At 41.5% G+C, this 27,463-nt stretch overlaps 1 protein-coding gene across 12 annotated transcripts in view; it reads right to left on the reverse strand.

Annotated features, from left to right (window-relative positions):
• The window catches only part of ECT2L (epithelial cell transforming 2 like), a 103,482-nt gene that overhangs the window by 71,620 nt on the left and 4,399 nt on the right, over positions 1-27,463 (reverse strand). For 8 of the 12 annotated variants that reach the window (XM_079148029.1, XM_079148034.1, XM_079148036.1 and 5 more), the window contains 2 exons: positions 14,272-14,559; positions 12,188-12,300 (listed from right to left, as the gene is read on the reverse strand). The exons of 1 other annotated variant lie outside the window; for it this stretch is intronic. In XM_079148029.1, the coding sequence (XP_079004155.1) occupies positions 12,188-12,300; positions 14,272-14,373 (215 nt within the window). In that variant the 5' untranslated portion in view covers positions 14,374-14,559. Of the gene's footprint in view, positions 1-11,250; positions 12,152-12,187; positions 12,301-14,271; positions 14,560-16,980; positions 17,729-27,463 lie in introns of those variants that run through there. 3 more of the 12 variants (XM_079148031.1, XM_079148030.1, XM_079148027.1) reach the window with 3 other exon arrangements.

A 27,463-nucleotide genomic window follows, 5' to 3' on the forward strand; every position in this document is an offset into this window, starting at 1 on the left:
ATCACTATGGAAAGAAGTATGGAGAGTCCTCAGAAAATTTGGAATGGAACCACCATTTGATCCAATTATCCCACTCCTTGGTTTATAAACATACTATACTGATACTATACTACAGTGATGCGGCCACATCAATGTTCATAGCAGCTCAATTCACAATAGCCAAACTATGGAACCAACGTAGGTGCCCTTCAACAGATGAATGGATAAAGAAAATGTGGCATATATATGCAATGGAATATTACTCAGCCATAAAAAAGAATGACTTTGTGACTTTTGCCAGTAAATGGATGGAACTGGAGACTATCATGCTAAGTGAAATAAACCAGTCCCCATAAACCAAAGGTCAAATGTTCCCTCTGATATGCAGATACTAACACACAACAAGGATGGGGGAGGAAGAATAGAAATTCATTGGATAAGACAAAGGGGAATGAAGGGAAGGGAGGGGGATGGGAATAGGAAAGACAGTAGAATGAATCAGACATAACTTTACTATGTTCACATATGAATACATGACCAATGTAACTGCATATTATGTACAACCACAAGAATGGCAAGTTATACTCCATATATGTATAATATGTCAAAATATACTCCACTGTCGTGTATATCTAAAAAGAACAAATTTTAAAAACGGGGGGCTGGGGAGATAGCTCAGTCAGTAGAGTGCTTGCCTTGTAAGCAAGAGACCCTGGGTTCAATCCCCAGCACCGCAAAAAATAAAAATAAAAATAAAAATAAAAATAAAAACGGGTGTTGATTATCAGGAGATTCTTCACATTGTTTGCATAGTTTTGCTTAAGCTGGTAAATTTCCAAAATAAAGAAAAAAACAATTTAATATAATGAACAACTTACCCTGCTGGGGTTTATCTAGTAACTCCCTGGGCGTGGTGTGCATGGGGGAGAAATGAGAAAGTCGGGTTGATGGAAGACTGGGGTTCTGGAAACTGAATGTCATGCAAGGAAGGCACGAGCACAGAGTCGAGGGAACTGGGATGTGGGTTAGTGAAAGGGCTGCAGCCTAAGCAGGGTTATCCAGGAGCCTCGAGGGAAGGGCTGATTGACAGGGAGGATACGGGAGGGAGCCAACAGACAGGGAGAACCAGTGAGCCAAACAGCTGTCAGGGTGGGAAGGCTTGAGCAGACAAGCTGGAGAGGAGGGACAGCGTACACCAGCGGCCGTGGGCATAACGCACTGGTTATGGGAGTCCGTGACTAAGAAACGGGGAGTAAAGATTCATCTAATGAGAAGATCTGTTGCAGGCACAGGGATGAGGGACCTTTTCCACCTGGGTGCCCGTGTCACACAGAATAATCACTAGGTTAGGAGAGAAAGGACTTGAAGAACCCTGTAGTCAGAGACGGCAAAGCTGGGTGGTTTTGTAAAGTAATAATGGGGTATGATTGAGCAGTTTTTTATTTTATTTTTTATTTTTTAGGTATCAGGGATTGAACTCAGGGGCACTCAACCACTAAGCCACATCCCCAGCCCTATTTTGTATTTTTATTTAGAGACAGGGTCTCACTGAGTTGCTCAGTGCCCTGCTTTTGCTGGCTTTGAACTTGTGATCCTCCTGCCTCAGCCATCCGAGCTGCTGGGATTACAGCAGCTTGAGAACAGTATTTTTAGAAAAGATGGTAAATACTTTATATAATCTGATCCATATATAGTTATATGGCACATAAGAAGTTAGAACAACTCTTGGTGTACTATTGGTATTTTCCTCTATATGCTTATCCACATTTTCTAATATGTCTAAAAAAGACTGGTATTAAAAATTGACTAAGCTGCAGAGTATGGTGGCACATACCTATAATCCCAGTGGTTTAGGAGGCTGAGGCAGGAGGATCTCAAGTTTCAAGCCAGCCTCAACAAAAGTGTTGAGGCTAAGCACACAGTGAGACATTGTCTGTAAATAAAATACATAAAGGGCTGGGAGTGTGGTTCAGTGGTTAAGTGCCCCTGGGTTCAATCCCTGGTACCAAAAAAATTTTTTTTTTAATCTGACTACACTATGATGCCTGGTATGTGCAAAGGCCCTGGGATGGATTCTCAGGAATGACTAGATAAAGAATACCTGATGCTTTCCCACATATTTTCTTCATCAGGTGGACAATTCATCCTCCAAGTCTTTGTCTAACTCTTAGGCATGCTTTGGACTCCAGCCTTCCCTGATGTGAGGCACTTAGCAAGGCCCCAGTTACGTTTCCTTTGTCACTTAGCACAATGGCAGCTATTTATTTGCTACCAGGCTAGCTGGGCCTGCCTGGGATCGGGGAAATCAGGAGAATGCATACATGCAGACTCATTTTTTAATTCCCACGTGTGAGGCAATGAGGTGCTGAGGATGAAGAAATCATATCTGGACCCAGTGTGGTAGGTGGGTCCAAGTCCTGTGGCTGGTAAAAAGCATTTAACTCCTGCCGAAATCAGCATCCCTTATGCTTGCACTGTAGTGTGATCTAGGTATCATTTTTGGGTTCTAGGCTTTTTATGTATTTATTTATTTATTTTACTTCTTCACCACTTAATGTCAGACTGCACCGCTATCTCGTACACTGCTCTGCCCCCAGCAGCTGGTATCGCGTTTGTAGCCTGGCCGGGACTAAATAAATGGATGTAAAATAGAATGAAGAATATTTTTTTAAATAGTAAAAGTTGAAAAAAAATAGAAAAAGAATCACTGTCCTTGTATTGGTTTCCTGTTGCCATTGCACCAAATTACCATGAGTTTAGTAGCTTAAAGCAACGTAAGTGCGCGTTCTCATAGTGCCAGCGGTTAGAAGTCTTGCGTTAGGGTCACTAAGCTGCGGCGGACTGGCCCCTGGCATTTTCCTGCCCTAGTGGCTGCCCGCCTGCCTCGCCTCGTGGCCCCTTCCTCCGTGTTCAAACCAGCAGCGAAGCATCTCCGCCTGTCTCCCACTGCATCTGTCAGCACATCACCTCCTGTGCGCCAACTCCTCCGCCATCGCTCTTGTAAGGACCACTCTGGTTTTATTGGATCCATTCAGATAATCCGAGATAATCTCCCCATTGCAAAACACCTGCCAAACCCTTTGCCATAGGACAGGGACATCTGAGGGACCGGTATTGAGCCTGCCACACAGCTCTAACATCTGAGACGTGGGATGGAAATAATTACTGCAGGGCTCCTTTGTATTGTCAAATATCCTGTAAGAAGCAAGGACATCCCCCTTTCTCTATTTTAGGCCAGGATTTATTCTATTGGAATAAAAATTACAGTGGGCAGGAATTTTTATGTTCTGTTCACTGTTGAATCCTGTGCACCCAGAACTGGATTCAGGCCATAGCAGACACTTGGTCAATATTTGTTGAGTACTAAATAAAGAAACCTTGTAAGTTTTTTTTAATATATATATTTTTAGTTGTCAATGGATCTTTTGTTTGATTTTATTTATTTATATGTGGTGCTAAGTATCAAACCCAGGGCCTCACATATGCTCGGCAAGCACTGTACCACTGAGCCACAACTCCAGCCCCCAAACTTGGTACGTGTTGCCACCCCTCACTTGCTTACACTTCTTTAGGTGAAATAACCTCAATTTCTATTCAGTAGTGATCCCTAGCTGTAAAACGCACATGATCTAGGCTAAGGCAATTCATGTGGGTCAATTTCGCCACAGCAAGTGGTCAGAAGCCAGCACAGACCTAAACCAGGATGAAGCCCAAACAAAGAGACCCCCCCCCCCTTTTTTTTTTTTCTTTCTTGGACACAACTGAAGGAAAGTAAGAGTGAATTCATGGTTACTGAAGGGAGAGCAGAGAGAGAGAGAGAGAGAGAGAGAGAGAGAGAGAAATCATTGGTTTTATTTTTTTCCCCCATTGGTTTTATTATTGAACTGCTGGAACAAGCTTTAACTGCAGCCCAACCTATGGCTGAATCTTTCAATTACATGAGAGTAGAATGTTTCCTTCGTTATTTGTATCATGTTTAGAGCCGAGGTCAGTGAAGCACGTTCTATAACCACTAAGTATCACCACAGGTGAGATAAAAAAGGCACCTTCTGAACCTGAACAAATAATATGGTTTCATTACATTGAGGATGGAAGGGATGGGGCAGCGCTAGTGGTCAGAGTTCCTGCCTCCAAGGAGGAATAGAATTAAAAGGTGGGGAAATCTCGGGGCCTTCAGGTCACTGTGTCTGTGCCTTACCTTGGCTATACACCAAATCACCAGAGGAACTCATTCCAAACACTGTCCTCGGCCCATTCCGGATGTGTTGAGCCAAAATACATCAAAGCTCGTGATCTGTGTTTTACCAACTCCAAGTGACTCTGATGGGCCACACCTTTTCAATGTCAGTGAATGAACTTGACTTCCCATTTTAGAAGGAAGAGGCAGCAGAACAGATGCTGTTGCTGATCAGCATCAGCTGACATCAGTTACAAAGCACTGAATATTTGTGTGCTGCTCTTAGGAGTACCAGTAATTCCGTTTCAGTTCACTTTATAAAAACCCCATCTGGATTGACTCCTTAGGTCACGCGTGCAGGTCTGAAGGGCTCTGTCACACCCACCCAGCTGCTAACACGGTTGGCTTCTCCTTCCTTGTTTTCAGCTACCTTCTGGAGAGTTGAGATGTCCAGAGAATTGACTATCAGATAAATGGATGATGTTGAATCATTTTTAAGCCTGTTATCTTCCTTATGCTTTTCTTAAACAGTAAGGAAAATCAGGCCAGCTTCAGTGTTAGTGTATTCAAGGATCAATGATGTTATTTTCCATATTTTCACTTTGCCATCCCTGGCTTTGGTCTTCCGTCTTCTCCCCTGAGATGGTTTTTAAAAGACTAACTGCTGAGTCTACACAACAGAGACCACAAGCTAGCAGAGTGGTAGGCAACATGTCCCTTCTGCCCGTCCCTTTTAAATCTGAAGAAGATTGTCAGGCATTACTGCACACACCTGCATTCCTAGTGAGCAGTCAAGAGACAGAGGCAGGAGTAGCTCAAGTTCAAAGCCCCCCTGAGCAAGTCAGCAAGACCCTCAGCAACTTAGTGAGACCCTGTCTCAAAATAAAAAAAAAGAATTGGGAGTGTAAGACTGTGGTAAAGCATTTCTGAGTTCAATCCCCATTGCAAAACAAAACAAAAAAGATCAAACAAAAGTTCAGCAGCTCCCCAACAGCCACCCCTTTATTTCATGGGCAGAATCAATGTCGATATGTCCTGAACAGACACCACCAAGGGATGTAATGATCATGGTGAATTCTGTCTGAAACACCCGTTCACTCTCTATCCTGTGCCCTCTGAGCCCTTACTGATCTCAGGCTCACCCTCCTCCACACCTGGGGGTATTTCTTAAATGGATATAACTGCTTTTTAGTGACTAGTAGTGAAACTCTCTTACCCATTTTTCTTTATATTTAAATTCCTCTTAGCCATCGTGGCCCCGTCTCCTTTTCCAGATCAGCTTTAGAGTCAAGTTTGCAGTGCATGAGAAAAGCTTACCTGTGGATCTGGCAAGGCTGATTTGGAAAGAGTGACACCTTAAACATGGAATATCTATCCAGCTACTCAAATTCGTTTGTTGTTATTGTCACTATTGTTGCTACGCCTTCATACAAATTTATAATTTCCTTGGTGAGGGTCTTGCACTTACCTTCTTAGTTTGAGGCCATGCTCACCGGGAAGCGGACCAGTGAGGGGGGGAGGGGCGAGAACCTGGCAACACTGCTTTAATCTAAGGATCTAGGCCAGCCTGAAGCGGGACAGGTCCTAAGTCAGTAAATTTCCATTTCTTCTTAGTTTCTCAGTTGTGTTTGAAAGCCTTCTGACCAGGACAAAAAAAAAAAACAGCTAGAGAGGTCAGGAGGAAAGAGGATCAACACTCACTGGACGCTTACTGTGTTCTCCAGATGTGCTGCTTCTGCTTCTAAGACTTGCTGAGTCCGTTTGGGTCTCACTTCCACTCTTACCCTGCTGTAACCCCCCTAGATGTCTCCTCAAGAGGTTCTAGAATACACAATAAGGCAAATGGTCTCTTCGAACCCTGTCTCAAGTTTCCAGGGAATTATCTCTGAATCAGATGTTTCCTATGTAGAAAGTAAAAGAACACTCGGTAGATCTGGAAGCTAATATCATGGACTATAGAGAGAGAGCAACGGGAGCATTTTCTGGAATGCTGCATTTAAGAAATCGTGCGGTTAAGAGCCTTCAGAGCTGTTATTCGTGGGATAACAGAGTGACATAGCACCTTTTGGAGTTGTGCGTCCTGACACACCTTGAGTATTATTACTGTTTGTCATTCCTTTAGAGTGTGGTCTTTTAAAAAATATTTTTTTGTTGTAGATGGACACAATACCTTTATTTTATTATTATTATTTTTAATGTAGTGCTGAGGCTCAATCCCAGTGCCTCACATGGTAGGTAAACGCTCTACCACTGAGCCACAACCCTGGCCCCTGTAGTGTGATCCTGAATTAATTAAATAAGGAAAAGTCTTGAGTGAAGAAGAGCATCAATAATCTCCTATACTCAAACTTATCCCGAGAAACTACTCCTGCCTAGAGCACTACCAAATGGAACATTTTCTCGAGTATCTATCTTTTTGTCGTTTTTGTAATTGAGCATGTTTTAGATATTTGCATTCATGCAACAAGCATTGACTGAGTGACTCTTGTGTGCCTGATATTTCTGTGAGTGCTGGAGACAGAGAAGGCACCAAAGTCCTTGCCCTCAGGAAGCCTGCACTCCAGTGGAGTGGACAGTAAATAAAGTACTGTGTGGGACATAATGGCAGGGGTGCTAAGTGCTACCAAGGGCTGTTCAACAGGACCAAAGATAGCAGCGCCACTTACCAAATGGGAAGTGAGGACTTCGAGGGCTTGGACTTTTCCTGCTGGGGGTCAGCGACCTTCCCTCTGCCTGCCCCCCATCTAATAAAACAGCTTTGGGTTTTGATTTCTTCTTTCCTTTCAAACTCAAGAATTTTATTTTTTATCCTCACCCCCCCTAAATACCATCCCAACAACAAAAGAGAATAGTGTATGTTAGACCAACCTGTGCAGAGGATGGAACGTCACCAGCATCCTGGACCTACGGGAACAGGTCAGAAACCTAAAGCTCCAGACTCGCCCTGCATGTTCTCTTCCTTTTCCTTCCTCCCTTCCTTCCTTCCTTTTTTCATTTTCTGATTGTTTGGATGTTTAATTTTTTGTTGTGCTGGGGATGGAAGCTAGGGCCTCACACACGCTAGTCAAATGCTCTACCACAGAACTACACCCTGAGCCACTTTCTATATTTAGAAAACAGTAATTTTAGGTAAAAGTGAACTGTTTATCTTTCTGACATAGATCCTCTGCTTGACCAAACTTCAGTCAGGCCTGTCGATGCACTTCCTTGTAAAATCCAGTTTCAGCAAAGAACATTGCTAAGTCAGTTTAGTAGAAAGTCCCCACCCTTTATCTCTCATGACCCTGGGTATGTGATCAGCTTCCTCCTCTTCACCACCCCCAGGAGATGTCTGATCACCCAGGCCTATCTCTGGCCAGAGACTCCTGCTAGGTCGGTCTAGAAAGGACCCCCCTTGCCCCTCATGTTTGCTCTTAGTAATTTTCCCACTCAGCTTCTTTGGCTATAAATTCCAACTTGCCTGTGCTGTATTTGGAGGTGAGCCCAATCTCTGCCTGGCGGCAGATCCCAGGGCAGTGGTCCCTATGCCTGTAGCAATGGTCCTAAAGAGTCTGCCTCACCTATTTTAACAAGTACCTCCTCTGGTGTCTTCACCACCTTCACACAGAAATATTCTCATTTCAAATGGACTTCCCATAACTCAGAGTTATGTGGCTGTTCTGTGTTCCAAATTAAGCTGGAAGTACGAAAAACTACCCACCAGATTTCCTCTACTGATCACAACTGAGCCACCTCCTCAACAGACCCCCGTCCAGGGCTGCTTGGAAAGAGTGGGTAAGGGTGCTAAAGTGGGCTTTAGCCCCTTAAACTCTCTCTTAAATGTACTGTGGTGGGTACATTTTTCTGCCCTCTGTCCCCACTTCCAATCTGCCCTGGAGGAGGCAAATGATGAGCACTAATGCCTGTGAGCAATTCCCTCTCTCTCTCTCTCTCTCTCTCTCTCTCTCTCTCTCTCCACCGACAATCTATCTGCTGTTTTGAGAATGCAGTTGCATAAATGCTGCCCCACCCACCCAGGAAATCTACAAGTTTCAGCAGCTCCAACCCTGGAATGCCAGGCCTTTGTGTAAGGCATCAAGTTGCTGAGCAGAAGCAATTTAAAACCGGTCCCACCAGTGTGGCAAGGACTGATTCAACTCCTCCTAGGTTTCTCCAAGTGTGACGGACACAAACAGCCAGTTTCCTTTAAGGAATCACAGGAAAGTCAGTTTAGTCAAGTGGCAGAAGGGAAGACACCGATGGGAACCATTATAGGTGTTGACATATAAGCATAATGTGCTGGGGCAAATGCCATGATGTAAGTGAAGAACCTCAGGGCACAAAGGACTGGCAAAAGAAGGCTTCTCCAGGAGAGCTGACATTTAAACAGAGGTGCAATGGAGAATTTGCCAGAGCATGGTTTAATAAACTGAATCTTTGAAAAATGTCTTCAAAATCATGAAATTCCTTTTAAGATTGTCCTCCAAGCCACGTGCGGTGGCACGTACCTGTAGTTCCGGTGACTGGAGAGGCTGAGGCAGGAGGATCACAAGTTTCAGGCCAGCCTCAGCAACTTAATGAGACTGTTTCAAAGAGAAAAAGGGGGCAGGGCTGGGGATGTAGCTCAATGATGGCACTTCCCTAATATTGCAAAAAGAAAAACTTTTTAAAAAGATCATTCTAAAACTTAACAGTATGAACTATTGGAGAAGAGTCTTAGAAATTTAAATATATCCCATAGAGTTTAAGGAGAAACTTTTTTTAATTTTTTGGTACCAGGGATTGAACCCAGAGGTGCTTCACCACCAGCCCTTCCTTTTTAAAAATTTTTAATTTTTTTATTTGGAGACAGAGTCTTGCCAAGTTGCTTAGGGCCTTGCTAAGTTGCTGAGGCTGGTTTTGAACTTGTGATCCTCTTGCCTCAGCCTCCCAAGTCGATAGAAGGAGAAACTTTTAAAGAAAATTCTGATGAAACATTTCCCACCAATAACTGAAATACTGTATTTACAAATGTAACCATCTGAATTATAATACAATTATTTGGAAATTATAAAACAAAGTATTTAAAAGAATGGGCTTTCTGACTTGAAAAAAAAGTATTGTACAAGTATAGCCTAACTTACATATAAATATTTCAGGCATTCAATTAATGCTTATTTCTTTCATTTACTAATAAGTGTATTCACAGGTATAAGGGAAAGTAGAGTACCAGAATAAGTAGGATTCAAAACAAACTGTTAATATTGGACCCAGTAATTTCGCTCCTAAATACATACCTAAGAGAAATAACAACACCCACATACAAAAACTTGGAAATGGGTATTCATAAATCATCACTTACAGCAATTAAAATGGGAAACAGCTCACATGTCTATCAACTGATGGATGGATAAATAAATATGGCACTTTTATACATTGGAATATTATATGTCAATAAAAAGGTAGGTATTGCCAGTCACAGTGGCGCACACCTGTAATCCAGGTGTAAGGAGGGTCACAAGTTTGAGGCCAGCCTCAGCAACTCAGCAAAGTAAAAACTAAAAAGAGAGAGGGAGAAAGAGAGAGAGAGGGAGAGAGAGAGAGAGAGAGAGACTGAGGGTGTAGCTCAATGGTACAGCACCCCTGGGTTCAATTCCCAAAACCAAAAAAAAAAAAAAGAAAGAAAGAAAGCAAACATTGGTGACACATACTATTCACAAAATGGGTAAACCTTGAAAACATTATAAGAAAGAAGTCGGTCACAAAAGATCACATACTGCATGATTCCATTTAGGCAAAAAGTCCATAAGAGGCAAATTTATAGAGACAGAAGTCCATTAGTGTTTGCTCATATCTGAGGCCAGGGGTTGGGGGGCTTAAGATGGGGGAGTGACTGTCAATAGGTAGGGGAGTCATTTTGGGGTGATGACAATGTTTTAAACCTGGATTGTGCTGATGGCTACACAACTCTGTGGATGTACAAAAACCACTGAATTATATCTTTAAATTGGAAAACTTTATGTGAATTATATATCAATAAGGATGTTTAAAGGGAAGAACATTGTATTAAATTAATATAAATATGTGTGTGTGCATGCACACTTGGATTCTAAATCTAACCAAAATTGAGCACAGCTCTCGCTAGATTAGACCACCAACATGTAGTGTCGGTAGGCGTCAGTAGGAGAAAAGGAACGGTGACTGAAACAGATGGGAAAGGAGAAATGTAAATAAGACTTGACCCTGGCTTTGCAGAAGGAATTGATTGATGCTCAGCAATAAAAACCATTGACACAAATTAAAGATGGGTTCTGAATCATGCCAAATCTAGACACCAGACACACAGGCAACTCTCCCTGAAATCAGCCGCAGAGAGCTATGAGACCCACTCTGCTCTCTGTGGAAACGCAGCTGCTACCAACCAAGGAAGAACAATTTCACCGAACAAGTTAGTTCCCCATTCTTGTCCCACAGAAAGAAGAATGCGGGGACCAGACCAAGACGCAATCTCCAGAGACAAAATGTCAGGCCTAATGTTAAGCAGCCTCAAAATACAGCACAAGAGCTCTGATGACCCCCAGTGGTTACAACTGAGGTTGCGGAGTTGACAACATAGGAGACCAGAGTGTGACGCACAAAGCAATTACCGATGTGGGCTTCCACTTATTATGTTCTTATCTTGAAAGCAGCAAAGTTGGAGTAAAAGTAAACATAGCAAATGATTGTCATAAAATGTCCCTTCCCCAGATTTCTCCGCACTAACCAAAGAGCCCATTACACTGTAGCCTGTCCCCAGCTCGGTTCAGCAGAGCCAGGAAAGTGTCTGTCTCCTTCCAGTGGCTGGTTGGGTGAGTCAGTTAGCAATGTGTCTTGCACCTGCAGATGCAAGAGAGGCTGACAAAGGAGAAGGAGAAGAGAAAGGGCTGATCCGACGACATAGGCAGGAAGAGCGCAAGAAACTGGGAGGCGGGTTGTAAACCGAAACAAACCAGTTCGGTCATTCACAGCTCTCAGATGCTTTTTGGTGGCTGCCTAAGAATCAGGTTAGCCTTGCCCTGTGTTGTACGGAAAGCAGCTCACACCAGATGACGCCACTCCTAGGGTTTTACTAAAGACCTCTGTCAAGGAGTACAAACCGCTTTGCAGAGTCCCCTCTGCAGGCTTGATGAAGTCCCCGTTTTCCACCTTCCGGGTGAGAGTGTCATCCAATTGAGACAAGGACGATGTTCTACCAAAGCATTCTGTGATTACTCTAGCTGTTGGTCTCAGGCTACCAGAAATCCCCCCAACTGACCCAAGGTCATTTATTTCAGTCACTCCACACATCTGGAATGTCCCCAATTTCACCAGAGAATCTATGCCTAACATTTATCTGGCTAGTTAACAAGGTACCGATTGCTCGTATAACAGATGTGTGATATTTGCTTTGGTAATACCTAAGGCATTGGGACCTTTCCATCAAGATGAACTAATGACCCCAGAGTATTAATTCCCAGTCAGAACCCCAGCCGCCCCTGCGTATCATTTCAACTAACCAATGTCACGCTGTCTATGCAGAGGTATTTGAAAGTAAATTACAGGCATAACATGAGAGAAGGGAAAGAATAGGGGCGGGACCCACTGGCCCCCGCTGGCCACCACTGTATACCTCAGCCATGTTCCTTTATGTCACTGCCATTTGTCAGTGCTCATAAGTTTTTCAGATCCATCATTTAGTAATCATTTACAAAGTGTCTATGTGTGTACTAGCAGTATCATCTGATAGATAGGTCCAAGGAGAATTTAATAATACAAGAGAATATTAAAAATTCACCCACTGAAGCCACTGTCTAATTTTGCAAACACAAAACAGCTTTGCAATGGCGTGACAGTGTTAATAACCCCTTGACTTCATTGCAGCCTCAAAGAGAAAACAAGCCTTTGAAGAGTCTGTAGATAAACCTTCAAATATTAATTGCTTCCTTTTTTTTCTTTGGTAGGGAAAAAAAGACTCTTAAAGTTTATATGCACATTTTACAATGTTTTGTTTTCTTTAAGAACCAATGATAATTACCTCATTAGGCTACCATTTACCTTAATTGTGATTTAGTGCATCGTAAAAGGATTGTGAATAAGAATTCTTGACGTTGTTTGTTGGTCCAGAGGTCAAACCAATGACTTATCAGAGCGACTCTTTCCTGAAAGAGCTGTAAGGCGGGAAATGATATTTTACTTAGTTGCTAAGCAATCTTCAGATAATCTACTAACACCCTCAACAGCTAATATTTGCGTAGCACTTTATGATTCACAGGAGCTTTCACATACGTTGTAGGGTCTTTCCTTTGAGCTTAAACCATTTTTATCCAGGAATAAGAGGCGCCTGGGCTTGTTGGGCAGGCTGCTGGGAAAGGCTGGTGGGGATGTAATTACAGAGAAGGCGGGAAGACAAAGAGGTGCTCTTGTCTTCACTAGACTGCCGGGCCCAGAGAAACAGGTTCCGCACATTTAGTCTTGAAAACACATATATGAAAAATGTCCAACCTCTTTAGCGATTAGAGAAATGCAAATTAAAACCACACTGAGATTCCATCTCACTCCAGTCAGAATGGCAACTATCAAGAACACAAGTAACAATAAATGTTGGTGAGGATGTGGGGAAAGGGTACCCTCATACATTGCTGGTGGGACTGCAAATTGGGGCAACCACTCTGGAAAACAGTATGGAGATTACTTTAAAAAATAGGAAGGGACCCACCATTTGACCCGGTTATCTTGCTCCTTGGCATATATCCAAACGACTTAAAATCAGCATACTACAGTGATGCAGCTACATCAATGTTTATAGCATCTCAATTCACAATAGCCTATGACTATGGAGCCAAACTTGGTGCCCTTCAAAAGATGAATGGGTAAAGAAATCGTGCTATATATACATATGTACATATACACACACACATGCACACACACACACACACACACACACACACACACACACACCATGGAATATTACTCATTCATAAAGAAGAATGGAATTGTGGCATTTGCCAGTAAATGAATGGAACTGGAGAATATCATGCTAAGCAAAGTAAACCAATCCCCCAAAACCAAAGTCCAATGTTTTCATTGATATGTGAAAGCTAAACCACAGTAAGGAGTGGGGGAAGAATTCCAATACATTAGACAAAGGGAAATGAAGGGAAGGCAGGGGGGACTAGCAATAGGAAAGACAGTAGAATGAATCTAGCATAATTTTCCTGTGTACATATAGGAAAAAAACCTCAGCAAATCTCACCATTGTGTACATCCACAAGAATGGGGCCATAATTAGAATAAGATATAAATATGCATGTATGATTTTATTAAAATGATTCTACTGTCATGTATAACTAAAAAGAATCAAGAAAAATAACTTCCTAATTACAAAAGAAAGAAAGAAAAAAGAAAACACATACAGGCTACACTTATTTAATTGCAAAACCGGATCATTTGAAGTAGGTATGACTTTACTGATCTGCAGCCATGGATCTTCATAACAGCTAGGAAACTGAAAGTGAATAATTATTGTAAATGCTGTTGTTAGTTGTGTCTCTAGGATAGACATACACCAAAGACCAGGGCCCCTATACTGGGTTTCAGTCCAGCTCTGCTAGATAGGCATGTACAAACTCACGGTCTTTATTATAGGTCAGGCTTTAGCCCCTGAGCCTAGGCTTCTTCCCTTGTAAGAGAGGCTCTGAGGACCCACTGTGCTATCTCCATTAATGCCTCACAGGGCTGCCCTACACCGTTCAATGACCTTCTTCCTGAACTACCTGTCAAGGGCTGGGCATTGCCTGGCCACATGGAACCATACAGTGGGCACAGGAGGCAGAGAGGACTAAAAAAACAGTGAGACGTACATGCCCACACCCTCTCCACCACCACCCAAAGCATATTCTGCCCTGCTCCCCACCATAGCAAACCACAGGAGTTCTGGAGGTCTCCATTTTGTCTCTGGAGTAAGACAGAAGGCAGATTTGGAGCCTTGGAACAAAGCTAGAGTTATTTTTGTTTAAACTGACTCAAAAACTGAATTCTTCAGAGGATTTTTCTTTAAAAATATGACAATGTGAGACTCAATATTTCACAATAAAAACTTCATAAATCAAAATCATCTTCTTGTGGGGCATGTGACTCACCTGTCTATTTAGTGACTTGTTGCTAAAAGGTGTCCAGGCGCTGAATCTCGTGTGCACGCTCTCCATTTCTGGGGTTTTCCAGGAAGAATCCCCAACTGACATCACAGCAAACTATTTTCTTTCTTCTAGGAGCTACAGGTTCATTTCAATAGATGTATGATCAAGCCGACTTAGAAATATCCAATACCGTGGCAGAGTGGTGCACACCTGTTATTCCAGCTACTCAGGAGGCTGAGGCAGGAGGATCACAAGTTCGAGGACAGCGTGGCCAACTTAGTGAGGCCCTGTCTTGAAATAAAAATAAAAAGAGCCAAAGATATATCTCAGTGGCAGAGTGCCCCTGGATTCAAACCTTAATACTGGGGAAAAAAATAGGAAAGAAAGGAAGAAAAATCTACCCAATACATTAATGCTGTCCCTGTAGGAATTTTAGAATTAGAAAATATATTTTAGAATTAGAATAATCCATTTTTATATATAAAATGTTTATAAAATTACAATTCATGGAAGTATATGTATGTGTATACATACACACACAGACACAGAGGATGAACCATGTAAAAATATACAGAGCCCATAGGTTCCTAATCATGGTAATTATTCTGACCTTACCTACTTGCAACCAAATCTGAACCTAAATGAAAGACTTTTTTTTTTTACTTTTCGGGAAAATATAAGACTAACAAAAATGTTTCAAAAGTGCTATTAATGACTCAGAAATTGGTATATATTTTATTATTTTATTTTATTTTATTTTACTTTATTTTATTTTTGAAGTGCTGGGGATGGAACCCAGGGCCTTGCACATGCTAAGCACTTGCTCTACCTCTAAGCGGTATCTCCATCCCATGGTATGCTTTGTTATCTGCTGGGAAGACTGACTTTTTCTTTCCTTGGAAAGCAAGAATTTGAAGTGTTTAAACAGGACATCCCTCCTACCCATCTTTTAAGGATATAAGTCAAAAAGGATATAAAGAGAAAAATTAGGCTCATATATTAGTTATCTATTGCTGCATAGCAAGTTACTTCAAAGTTTAACAGTTCAAAATGAGCTATTAAACATTTATTATCTCAAAGTCCCTGAGAGTCAAGAATCTAGGTGCAGCTTAATGGGTACTGTATTAATTTGCTGGGTCTCCCAAAACAAAATTCTACAGACCAGGTGGTTTAAGAACCAGAAATTTGTTTTCTCACAGTTCCGGAGGCTAGAGGTCCAAAATCAAAGTGCCATCAACGTTGGCTTCCTGGCTTGTGGCTAGCCACTTTATCACTATGTCCTCACACAACCTTTCTTCTGCGTGCACGTGAAGAGAGAGATTTTGGGTGTCTCTTCTTCTCCTAAGGATATCAGTCCTCTCATATTAAGGTCCTGCCCTTATGATATCACTTAATCTTTATTACCTCCTTATAGGTCCCATCTCCAAATACAATGCAGGGTGTGAATTTGGGAGAGGGCAGTGATACGTTGCAGTCCACAGCAGTTACCGCTGCATCAAGGTCTCTTAAAAGGTTGTGCTCATAGCAAGAAGACCCTCCCCAGAGACTGGTGTCAAATTCTTGGATTTCTCAGCCTCCAGAAGCATGAACTAAGTAAATTTCTGTCCATTATAAATTTTCGAAACAAGGCTATGCTCGAGGTGTTGACCAGGACTGCCATCTCATCTGAAAGCTTTGAAGCTCACTCATGTCACTGTTGACAGGATTCAGTCCCCCATGAGCTGTTGGACTGGGGTCTCCCTTGCCACATGGGCCTTTCCACAGGGCAGTTCACATGGCTACTGGCTCTCACTGGAATTAGCAAATGAGAAAGTAACAGAAGGCCCACAGAGGAGAGCCACAGCCTCTTTGTAACTTAACCTCAGAAGTGTCATGGCATTCCTTTTGGTTAAAAGCAAGCCATTAGGTCCAGCCCATTCTCAAGGGGAGAGGATTATCCAAGAGCACCACGGTAGGGAAGAAAGGGGCTTGCCTCTACCCTTCTAGTTTCTTTGGATAGGCTACAAATGAAACGGACATAAGGAAATTTAACAGGAAAAATTTTTAAATTACATATGTACACACAGAAGTCCCACAAGGTCTGAGACTTGAAGAAAGGACAGATGTAGTATCCTGGGCTACAAAATGGAATAAGGGCTTGGGGCTCCCAGGAGGTAGCAGCTACACAAGTTATGAGAGTGTGGGGGAAAGCGAGTCAAGGTTTTCTTGTAAGGAAGCTAAAAAGTCTCTCAGGCAATAAAAATGGTCTTGGATCAGCCGGAGAAGAACAGGTGATTATCTGGACAAAGTATCTATCACGGAGTCAGCACAGCAAACAAAACAAACATAAATATTAAAAGAGTCAGTTATTCCAATAGACTACTAAGAATTCCGTCAAGAGAAATTTAAAAAGATCTAAATAAGAATATACATCTGGGCAGATGTTGGGTCTCCCAAAGTAATTTATTACTCAGTACAATCTCAATCAAAACCAAAAAGATGTGAGGCATGTGTATGTTTTTGAAGCACTGATTATAAAATGTGTCTGGATATGCAAAAGGTCAAAAATATCAAAGACAAGTTCATAAAGAACAAAGTGATAGGACTTTTTCCTACTTCTTATTGGTAATTAACAGACAGATGGTGACTGGTGGGAACATGAGGTTAAGCGGTAACTCTATAAACTGGGCCTACTGTGCTGACCCCCACGTCTTCCTTTGAAAGACAGTTTACCTGCAGCCCTGCCTGGCTTAAGTCAGTAAGACCAGCTCCATTCCTGTTGTCTTCAGGAGAAATGCAGGCCCCAAAGGTTCCTCCCTGCCAGCAAGAATACAAGTTACCCTGAAGTGGGAGACTCTTTATACAGATCAGATTCCAGGACTCAATGAGATAGGATCATTAAAAGTAAAACCCCCTAACCATAAAACCTGTAAGAAAAGTTCCAATTGGAACCAGTCATTGTGGGCCAAGGTGACCCAGAGTTGCCTTGGATCTTTAGATTTTACAGTAGTAAAATCTCCCCTTTTATAGGGTAAGACCATATGCAGTAGAGACTTGAAAGTCTGCTGCAATCCTGCTGTCAGTCAAAAGCCAAGAGGTGGACCTGGACAGACTCTTTGGAAACTTCCTTGGGACTCCCAACAAAATAGGAGGGCAGGAAGGGTGTGCCAAAAGTCTCCTTTCTGACAGGACCCATTCTCTTCTTTGAGAGTGTCCCCTTTCCTTTTTTCCTATCCCTTCCAATAAAACCTTGCCTGCTGCTATGTGCATCCTATCTGAAATCCTTCTAGCAAGGTCGCAAGAACCAGTGACTGAGGACATCCATGGTTACTTTGACTCCACAAATGCCCTTATTCTGCAACAGTATCAGGACTTATTTATTATAAAGCCAGCACAAACTGGGTGCAGTGGTGCATGCCTGTAATCCCAGCACCTTGGGAGTTTGAAGCAGGAGGATCACAGGTTCGAGGTCAGCCTCAGCAACTCAGCGAGGCCCCCTCAGCAATTTAGCAAGATCCTGTCTCCAAAAAAAAAAAAAAAAAAAAAAAAAAAAATTAAAAGGACAGGGGATGCATCGAAGCTTGGACAAGGGTGTCCAAGCACCCCTGAGTTCAATCCCCAGTACCTCGCAAAAAACAAAGCAAAAATAAATAGATAAAGCTAGGGTAACTAAAAGCATGAAATATTGGCACAAGAATAGACAAGTAAACCAATGGAAGAGAAACAGTTCAGAAACAGGCCGTATACGTATGGACACGATTTATGACAAAGGTCAGAGCGGTGGCAAAGGTGACTGCAGTCAGTGACATGTGGAGTAGGACAATGGCCCAAAGCAGCCCTGCTGGCCTCAGAATCATCAGAAATCATCCTTACAGTCTTCCAATACTACGTTTTGGGGTACTTTGTGAATCAGCAACAACAAAAACAAAAATAATACCGAGGGGTAAATTATCACCTAACTGAAACCCACGACGCTGCCTTTAGAACTGGGCAGCAAGTGGAAACTGAAAGGGGGCTGAGGAGACCGCCTAGTGGAATCAAGAAGAGCAGTCGCATTGCTAGGAAAGGGGGACGGGTTGTAGCTCAGTGGCAGAGCGCTTGCCTAGCACACATGAGACCCTGGGCTCCAGCCTCAGCACCACATGAAGATAAAAAATAAAATAAAGATATCGTGTCCATCTATAACTAATATATATAAATTGCTAGGACAGGATAAACAGCGAGGCGAACTGCATTTTGTAGCAACAGAAATTTTAGTAACACTGCTGCCTGCATGACTGTGGATGATAGAAAAGGTACCAGTGAATGTGCAGAGAGATTGCCGGCGGATTACAGAAAATGCTTATGGAATTCTTGAGCTTCGTGTGGTCAAATCCAGTAGGAGAGACATGAGCCAACCTGAAAGATCTCTTTAGTGTGGGGCAAATGTCAGTGGAAATAGAGTATCTAGTACAGTTTCCATCAGACAAAAGTATCTCAGAGTAACAGATGGCCTTGGGGCAAAGATCAAAGGAAGGGCATGGCTGTAAGACTCCTTGTTAAAGTCTGAAAAAATTTAAGGTGATTCCTCATAGACCCTCTCATTTAGGGAAAAAAAGTTTCCTAAAAATCTTAACATCTTCATCCCATAGTACCCAGTTTCTCAGCCCAAGTTGGAAAAAAAAACCTATCTCATAAGGATTTTTGGATTTATCTTGTGTTGAAAGAAATTAATTACAATTAGACGCATACGAAGCTCACAAAATTGTCAAGAAGGTAGTTCTGCTGAAAGTATGACCAGCTTTTAATAAGCTACCAAGAAAGTTTGAAATAAAAAATTTCCAAGCCACCATGGTAATCTGGTAATCTGGGTGTCTTGGGAGAGAGATAAATCTTTTTTTTTTTTTTTTTTTTTTTTTTTAAGTTCACAGGTCTCCAGATCAGGAGCAAATGTGGACAAGGAGCATCCTTGACAGTTGGACCTGATGCAGATCACAGGAGACTGGACTTCAAGCCTAATTCTATAACTGCATGAGACTTTGTCTTGGGATGGAGTAAATGTGTTATGTACACTACAGGCATGTGAATTGTTGTAGCCCAAAGGCAAATGGTAGTATGTTTCCATACACAACTGCACCCATTCCTGTACCTCCATATCAGCTATCCCTTCAGGAGGCGGAGTCTGTTCCACCCCCTCCCCTTAAATCTGCCCCAGTAATGATTTGTTGTAACCAATAGGATGTCATGAAAGTGATCAGGTATGATTCCAGGCATAGCCTTAAGAAGACGTGCAGCTTCTATTTTTGCACAGTTGCAATGTGAATAAGCCTGGCTTGGATTCTGATTGATGAGAGATAATAGGGAGAGATAGAGACTGAGCTCTCCCCAGCGGTTTCAGCTACCCCAAAGTGCCAGGCGCAGAAATGCAGTCATCTTGGATATTTCAGTTCCAACCAAGCTCCTGAGGGAATGCACCACATGAACCACCCCAGCCTGGAAGAACTGCCCAGCTGAGGGCACTCAACCCATCCGATTGTAGAAAATAAAGGATTCTTGTTTCACGCTGCTACATTTTGAAATGGTTTGTTATCAAGTACAGACTGACCAAACCATGTGTTGGCAAATATTCAGAACTTTCAGATACAGCTGGTAAAAAAGAAAATTGGTATTAAGTACTTTTGAATTGTTTGGTATTATTTCATGAAGTTGAACAGATGCATATACTTACCTTAACAGAAAAAAGGTACACATTTGGATTAAAATATATCAACAAGAATATTCATAGCTAAACTGGATAGCTTCAAAATGGAAACAATTTAAGCATTCGTTAACAGTTGAATGGATAAATATATTGTCATTTAGTCATGTAACAGAACTCTTCATCAAAAAAATGAAGGATCTGCTGCTACATACAGCAATATGGATAAATCACACGCATTCCATATTAAACAAAAGAAGCTAGGAACAAAATAATACATTTAATGTGGATCCATTCATACAAAGTTCTAGTATTACAATGTTTAAAGTCAAGATAGAGATGAGGTTTGGGTGGAAAGAGAGTAATGTTTGGGAGGGGGCAGGAGGGGAGATTGTGGGTGCTGCCACTGATCTACAGATGGGAACCCAGATTAGTTCACTTAATAATTTGTTGAGCTCTACACTCACGATTGGCATATTTTTCCAGATCCTCTATTTTGATCAAGAAGTGTGTAATGATTCCATTTATGATAATATCACTATGGAAAAATATGAGTATAAATCTTATGAAGAATATTTGAAGAATATTATTAAACTTTATTGAAAATCTTTTTTTTTTATTATTTTTTTGGTACTGGGGATTGAATTCAGGTATGTTCTGCCATAAGCTACGTCCCCAGCACTTTTTTTTTTTTTGGTTGGGGCTGAACCCAAGGGCACTTTATCACTAAGCTACAACCTCATTCTTTTATATTTTTATTATAAGACAGGTTCTCACTAAATTGCAGAGGCTGCCTCCAGCTTGTGATCCTCCTACCTCAGCCTCCTAAGTATCTGGATTACAGATGTGTGCCACTGCACCCAGTTTTGAACAACAGTTTTGGAGACCTAAGTAAATGGAGAGAGATGGCTTATTCCTGGATTAGAAGAATCACTAGGGTGAAGAAATCAATTCTTTCAAATTGATCCACAAACTCAATGCAATCTTGTTAAAAATAGCCCCAAAATATATTATTGTGGTATGTGTATGTGTGTGCATATGTGTCTTCAAAAAGCTGATTCTAGGGCTGGGGAGATAGCTCAGTTGGTAAAGTGCTTGCCTTGCAAACACAAGGCCCTGGGTTCGATCCCCAGCACCAAAAAAAAAAAAAAAAAAAAAAAAAAAGCTGATTCTAAAATATTTTTGGAAGTTTAAAGGGCCCAAAATACACAATAGCTAAGCTATGGAATCAACCCAGGTGACCTTCAACAGATGAATGGATAAAGAAAATATGGCATATATACACCATGGAATATTACTCAGCCATAAAAAAGAATTTATGACTTTTGCTGGTAAATGGATGGATCTGGAGGCTATCATGCTAAGTGAAATAAGCCAGTCTCAAACAAGGCTGGATATTCTCTAATATATGAGTGCTAACACACAATAAGGGGGGGATAGAGTTCATTGGCTTAGACAAAGGGGAATGAAGGGAAGAGACAGGGGATGGGAATAGGAAAGACAGCAAAATGAATCAGACATAACTTTCCTATGTTCCTATATGAATACATGACCAGTGAAACTCCACAGCATGTACAGCTCTAAGAATGGAATCCTAATTAGAATAAGCTATACTCCGGATATGTATGATATGTCAAAATACACTGTCATGTGTATCTAAAAAGAGCAAATAAAAAAAGTTTTAAAAGGGCCCCAAATAGTCAAGACAATATGAAAGAATGAGGGAGGGAGATGTGTTTGCTGACATCAAAAATTACTGTGAAGTCATAGCAATAAGATGATGTGGCAGTGGTTTGGGGGTAGACCCCAATAGCAGTGAAACAGAAGTGCCAAAACAGTCTGGGTGACACTTATTGGTTGACAAATCAAGAGGCAGAGTTTTCCATTTAGAGGAAACAGATTGTCTCTCTAAAGAAGAAAAAAGAACTTCGACCCTTTCTCACACTACACTGACCCATGTCAACTCTCTAAAGGCTCTTCATATATATATAATCAATTACACATGGTTTGCGAATCCCTGGAAAACAAAAATAAGAACAAAGGATGACGTCAGAGAGGAAGATTTTGGCTCAGTCTAAGTGGGAGATTGTGTGCTACGCCCACGCTGGAGATGGTGAGGCTCAAGCTGGCCTGCCACTTGTCAGTGAGCCTAGCTCAAATTCAAGCAATGTGAATGTTTCCAGCAACCCTCCATGGCTATCAGTTCCAAGGAGACAGAGAGTACAATGTGCCTGGCGCAGCTGAAGAAATTTATTGGAGTCAGGAGAATTCCAGCACAAGACAAACATTTGCAGCACCTCAACTCATATTTCACTTCAATGAGAGAGAAGCACATTTAAAAGTGAAGATATTTCAAAGATGTGCATCATACTAGGAACAATTTTGGAAATGCTATTGGAAGACTGCATGACATAGTGAGTGTCAGATTTGAATCCTTGATCTGACATCCCCAAAATTGAAACTTTATAATACCTTAGTATTATAAAGCCTCAGTGTAAAACAAGGCAGTGTTGTATCTTGGCTAACTACATTATAACAATGTGTTGTTCAGATAAAAACCTCATGGTGAGGTGGGAAATTAAACACCTTCTTCTGAATCAACATGAAATCAAAACAATTGCTGAGTTTCATAAAATACCCAGTTGTTATGTGAAATCCCCTCAAGAGCCTTCAAAAGGGATTTTTATTTAGCAAATTCTTGAAATCGTTATTATCCTCTGTGTTAAGGGATTAGTGAGTTACATAAAGAGCTGAATATGATAGAAAGAAGAGTTGCTGTGTTCACTGGTAGGCTTAAATATGTGAGCACAGTTTAGTGTGTGTGTGTGTGTGTGTGTAAATTTCCACGGGATTATTTTCATTATCTAAAATGTCAATTTTAGAGTTGGGCATGATGGCACACATCTGTAATCCTGGTGACTCAGGAGGCTGAGACAGGAGGATTCAAGGCCTGCAAGTTCAAGGCCTGCCTGGACAACTTAGTGAAACCCTCAGCAACTTAGTGGGACCCTGTTTCAAAATAAAATTAAAAATGACTGGGGATGTTGCTTGGTGGTGGAGTGCCCCTGGGTTCAATCCCTAGTATCACAAAAATAAATAAATAAAATATCAATTTTGGTGACTACCTATTCAATTCAAAGGGAAGGGGTATGTTGGCAACCACTACTTCCTTAGTGAATGATTTTCTTTTTCCTATTCTATATTCCTCCAAAGAGTAGTTCCATAAATATTAATAGGTATTTCCCCAGAAAACAGAATCTGTGATGAAATACGATTGGGAAATGATTGAACAAAATTAAGCATGTTTCTTTTTTGCAGGACATTTTGGAAGCATTAGCATACTAATGTTAACAGAGAATCTATGAGAAGAGAAAGTAATATGTAGCATTTTCCCTCTTTTATGTTATATGGAACCCATCATAGTGTGTATTGATTATTTAATATGATTATCACAGTGTTTATCTAATGCTGTGTAACAAATTGTCCCCCAAATCACAGGCTTAAAATAATAAACATTGATTATCTCACAGTTCCTGTGAGTCAGGAGTAGGCACGGCTTAGTGGCTCCTTCCAGTTCAGCGACTCACAGTCCAAGAGTCAGCAGGGGCTGTAGTCATTCCAAAGATGGATTGGGGAAGGATTCCCTTCCAAACACATTTAAGTGGTTGTTGGCAGGATCCAGTTCTTCCCAATCTGCTGGAACAAAGGCTTCAGTTCCTTGCTGACTGTTGGCCAGAACCTCCCCTACCATATTGGCATCTCCATAGCTTAGCTCACAAAATGAGAACTTACATCTGTCTAAATGATCAAGCAAGAGAGCAAGAAAGGGCAGGCAATATGGGAGCTAGAGTCTTTGGGTAACATAATGTCAGAAAGCAATGCATAGTCACTTTTTAATTAGTCAGAACAGGAGGCAGCAAACGTGGTTAACAAATCATATGTGGCCTAATTTGTCAATAAAGTATTATTGGAACACATCCAGTCCCATTTACTTACACATTATTTATGGTTGCTTTTTTACTACAACCATAGAAGAGTAATGGGAAGAAAGACCATATATGATCCACAAAGCCAAAAATATTTATTATCTGGAACCTTATCACAAAAACCAATCCCTGAATTAGAAGCAAGTCCACCCTCATATTTAAGGGGAGGAAATCCACAAGGGCATTAATACAAGGAGGTTTGAGGTCACTGGGAGCTATTTTGGAAACTGTCTGCCACGTAGTATCTGCAACAGAGTAGGTGTTTCACGATATTTGCTGAAAGAGTAAATGAATAAATGTTTATGGTTTGAATGAGTTCCCTTTAAAATTCAGGTGTTGAAACTTAATGATCAAGGTAATAAGAAGAGGTGAGACTTTTAAGAGGAGAGTTGTTTCAGTCAGCTTTTTTGGCATTATGACCAAAAGACCTGACAAGAATAATTTTAGAGAAGGAAAAGTTTATTTGATGCTCACAGTTTCAGTGGCCTCAGTCCTCAGACAGAAAACTCTACAGCTCTGGTCCAAGGTAAGGCAAAATGCCATAGTGGAGGAAAACAGATGAGGACATGGCAATCAGGAAGCAGAGAGCTCCACTCACCAGGGACAAAATACAAACCCCAAATACATGCCTCTGGTGATCCATCTCCTCCAGTCACTCCTCACTGCCTGCAGTTATCCCTGCTAATCCTTATCAGTGGATTAGTGCACTGATTACATTTAAAGTTCTCATAACTCTCAATCATTTCACTTCTAATCTTTCTTGCATTGTTTTATACATGAGCTTTTGGGGGACACCTTACATCTAAATCATAACATTCTGCCCCTGGTCCCCCCAAACTCATGGCCATCTCACAAAGCAAAAGTGAGTCCATTCTCAAGAGTCTCTGCAGTCTTAACAGTTCCAGCATTATCCAAAGTCCAAGTCCAAAGTGTCCTGAAACTCAAGGTGAACTCAGTGCGAACTCCTGTAAAAATCAAAAGCAAGTTACATATATCCAATATAAAATGGCATAGTGTAAACATTTCCATTCCACAAGGGAGAAACAGGGGCACAGAAATAAGGTATGGGACCAAAGCAAGACCAAGATCCAGCTGGGCAAACAAGTCCTGCAGCTTCATTTCCAGTATCTGGAGCACATGGCATTGTGATGTTCTCTTCAAAGGGCTGTGCAGCTCTGCTCCTATCGCCTTGCTGGTTGCAGCCCATATGGCCTCTCTTTTGGCTTGTTTCTGCTCAGTTCTTGCAGCTCTTCTTGGCAGACATCCCACATATTGACATCTCTTCATCTTGGGAGTCTTTACTGCAGCTTCAGCTTTGTTTTCATTTTTTCACCCATCACCTTCTCAGGGGCAACCCACAAGGACTCAAACCCTGCTAGGCTTCTCCTGCTCTCCCAGGTCTTCCTTCAAAATTTCAGTGTAAGCCTCCATGACCCCCTAACTCCAGCATCCTGCATTTCTGCAGAACCAGCACCAGGTGGCTGTCTACAGGTCTACCACCATCTTGAGTAGTAGTCAAACCTTCAGGGACCATGGCTCCTGCAGCCTCTAAGAGCCTGGGGGTTTGAACATGGTGAAAAACTTAGCCACCCCCATGTACTCCTATGGTCTCTTATCAAATAAATTTTACTTTTACACTCTTGAGCCTGAGTTGTGTGTGGACTTGCCAACTCATAAGATATCCTGAGCCATCTTTCCTATTGTCTCTGGGTAAAGTATTTAGCATTTCTTTAGTACTGTAATTCCTTTAATAACCACACTTTCCTTAGCCCCAATTTTACTTGCACTTTTCTGGCCACACTGAAAGTTTTTAAAATTTTTCTGCTTTACTTTTTTGCTCCTGATTATCACAGTAAATGTGGCTAAAAGCCACCAGCAATATCCATGCTACCCCCCGAATACTGTGCTGACTTGAAATTTCCTCTGCCAGATCACTTAGTCCATCATCTTTAAATTTGCCTCACAGAAAGTCTCAGGACATGGGCCACAATATAACATGAATGGCCACTGGTTCAATTTCCAATGCAGTCCTAAGTCTCTGAAACCTCATGAGCCCAGTCTTTACTGTTCATAGTCCTATCAGCATTATGGTCTTTCAGGTTTACACTAGACTCACCCATTAAGCTCTGCTTACAATGTTCTATAGCTTTTTCCAGCTTGTGTCTCTAATAAGCTCCAAATCCCTCCCCCATTAACCAGTTCCAAAGGCTCTGAACCTTATGGTCAGGTTAGTCACAGCAATGACCCACTCCTGGCACCAATTTCTGTTTTTGTCAGCTTTTTCATTGCTGTGACCAAAAGATCTGACAAGAACAATTTTAGAGGAGAAAAGCCTATTTTGTGCTCAAATTTTGGAGGAGGTCTCAGTCCATAGATAGCCAACTCCATTGCTCTGGGCTTGAAGTGGGGCAGAATATCATGGCAGAAGGACACATGGATGAAAGCAGTACAGGATATAGCAATCAGGAAGCAAAGAGAGGTCTATTCACCAAGGACAAACTATAAACCCCAAAAGCATGCTTCTAATGACGCACCTCCCTACCTGCCTACAGTTACCACCCAGTTAATCCATAATGTGCTGATTAGGTTAAAGTTCTCATAACCCAATCATTCCACCTTTAACCTTTCTTGCATTGTCTTACACATCAGGTTTTGGGGGGTACCTCAACCATGACCAGTAGTTCACACGGGCTTCTCCATTTGTGAATGGGATTAAAACCCTTATGAAATAAGCTTCACATAGCATTCAACTTGCTTGCCCGTCTGTCTTTCACCCTGTGAAAACAGAAGATTCCTCCCCTCCAGAGGATGCAGCAACAAGTCCAACTCAGATGGCAGACATCTTGATCTTGAACTTCCCAGTCTCCAGAATTGACAGAAATAAATTTCTGTTCTTTATAACTTACCCAGTTATTTTGTTATAGCAGCAATAAAAGAACTAAAACATGCATCTACCAATTTTCCAAATTCAAGAACTAAAAATCATGTGACTAATAAGAAAATATTCCTTCACTGATTATTAGGATTGACAACTGTGACAATTTACCAACTTGTATGATCCTGTTAATAATTTCCATCATTATACTCAATTAGCTATATGGCAAAATGTGCTAAGAATTCAATTAAAATATAGATCTGACAGGTCTTTCTTTCATAACATCTGCAAATTAGAAAAAGGGGAAGTATTTTAAGGTGTTCATTTGAGATGAAAACTCATTCTGTAGCACAGTTCACAACATTATTTTGAATTATGTTTACAACATGGCAGTCACCAATAGTTGCCAATATCTTCTTTTTTGTTGTTTTAGTACCAAGGATTGAGCCCAAGGGCACTTAACTACTAAGCCACATCCCCAGCACACACACACACCCCTTATTTTTGAGATGGGGTCTTACAACCTGTTAGGTTGCTAAATTGCTGAGGCTGGTTTCAAATCTGAGATTCTCCTGCCTCAGCCTTCAGATCTGAGGATTACAGGCATGTACCACCATGCCCAGCTGCCAATATCTTCTAATACCCAGAGAGACTCAAAACCTAAGTGTATAAAACCCT

Source organism: Sciurus vulgaris (assembly GCF_902686455.1).
Source record: "Sciurus vulgaris genome assembly, chromosome: 7".
Taxonomy (NCBI): domain Eukaryota; kingdom Metazoa; phylum Chordata; class Mammalia; order Rodentia; family Sciuridae; genus Sciurus; species Sciurus vulgaris.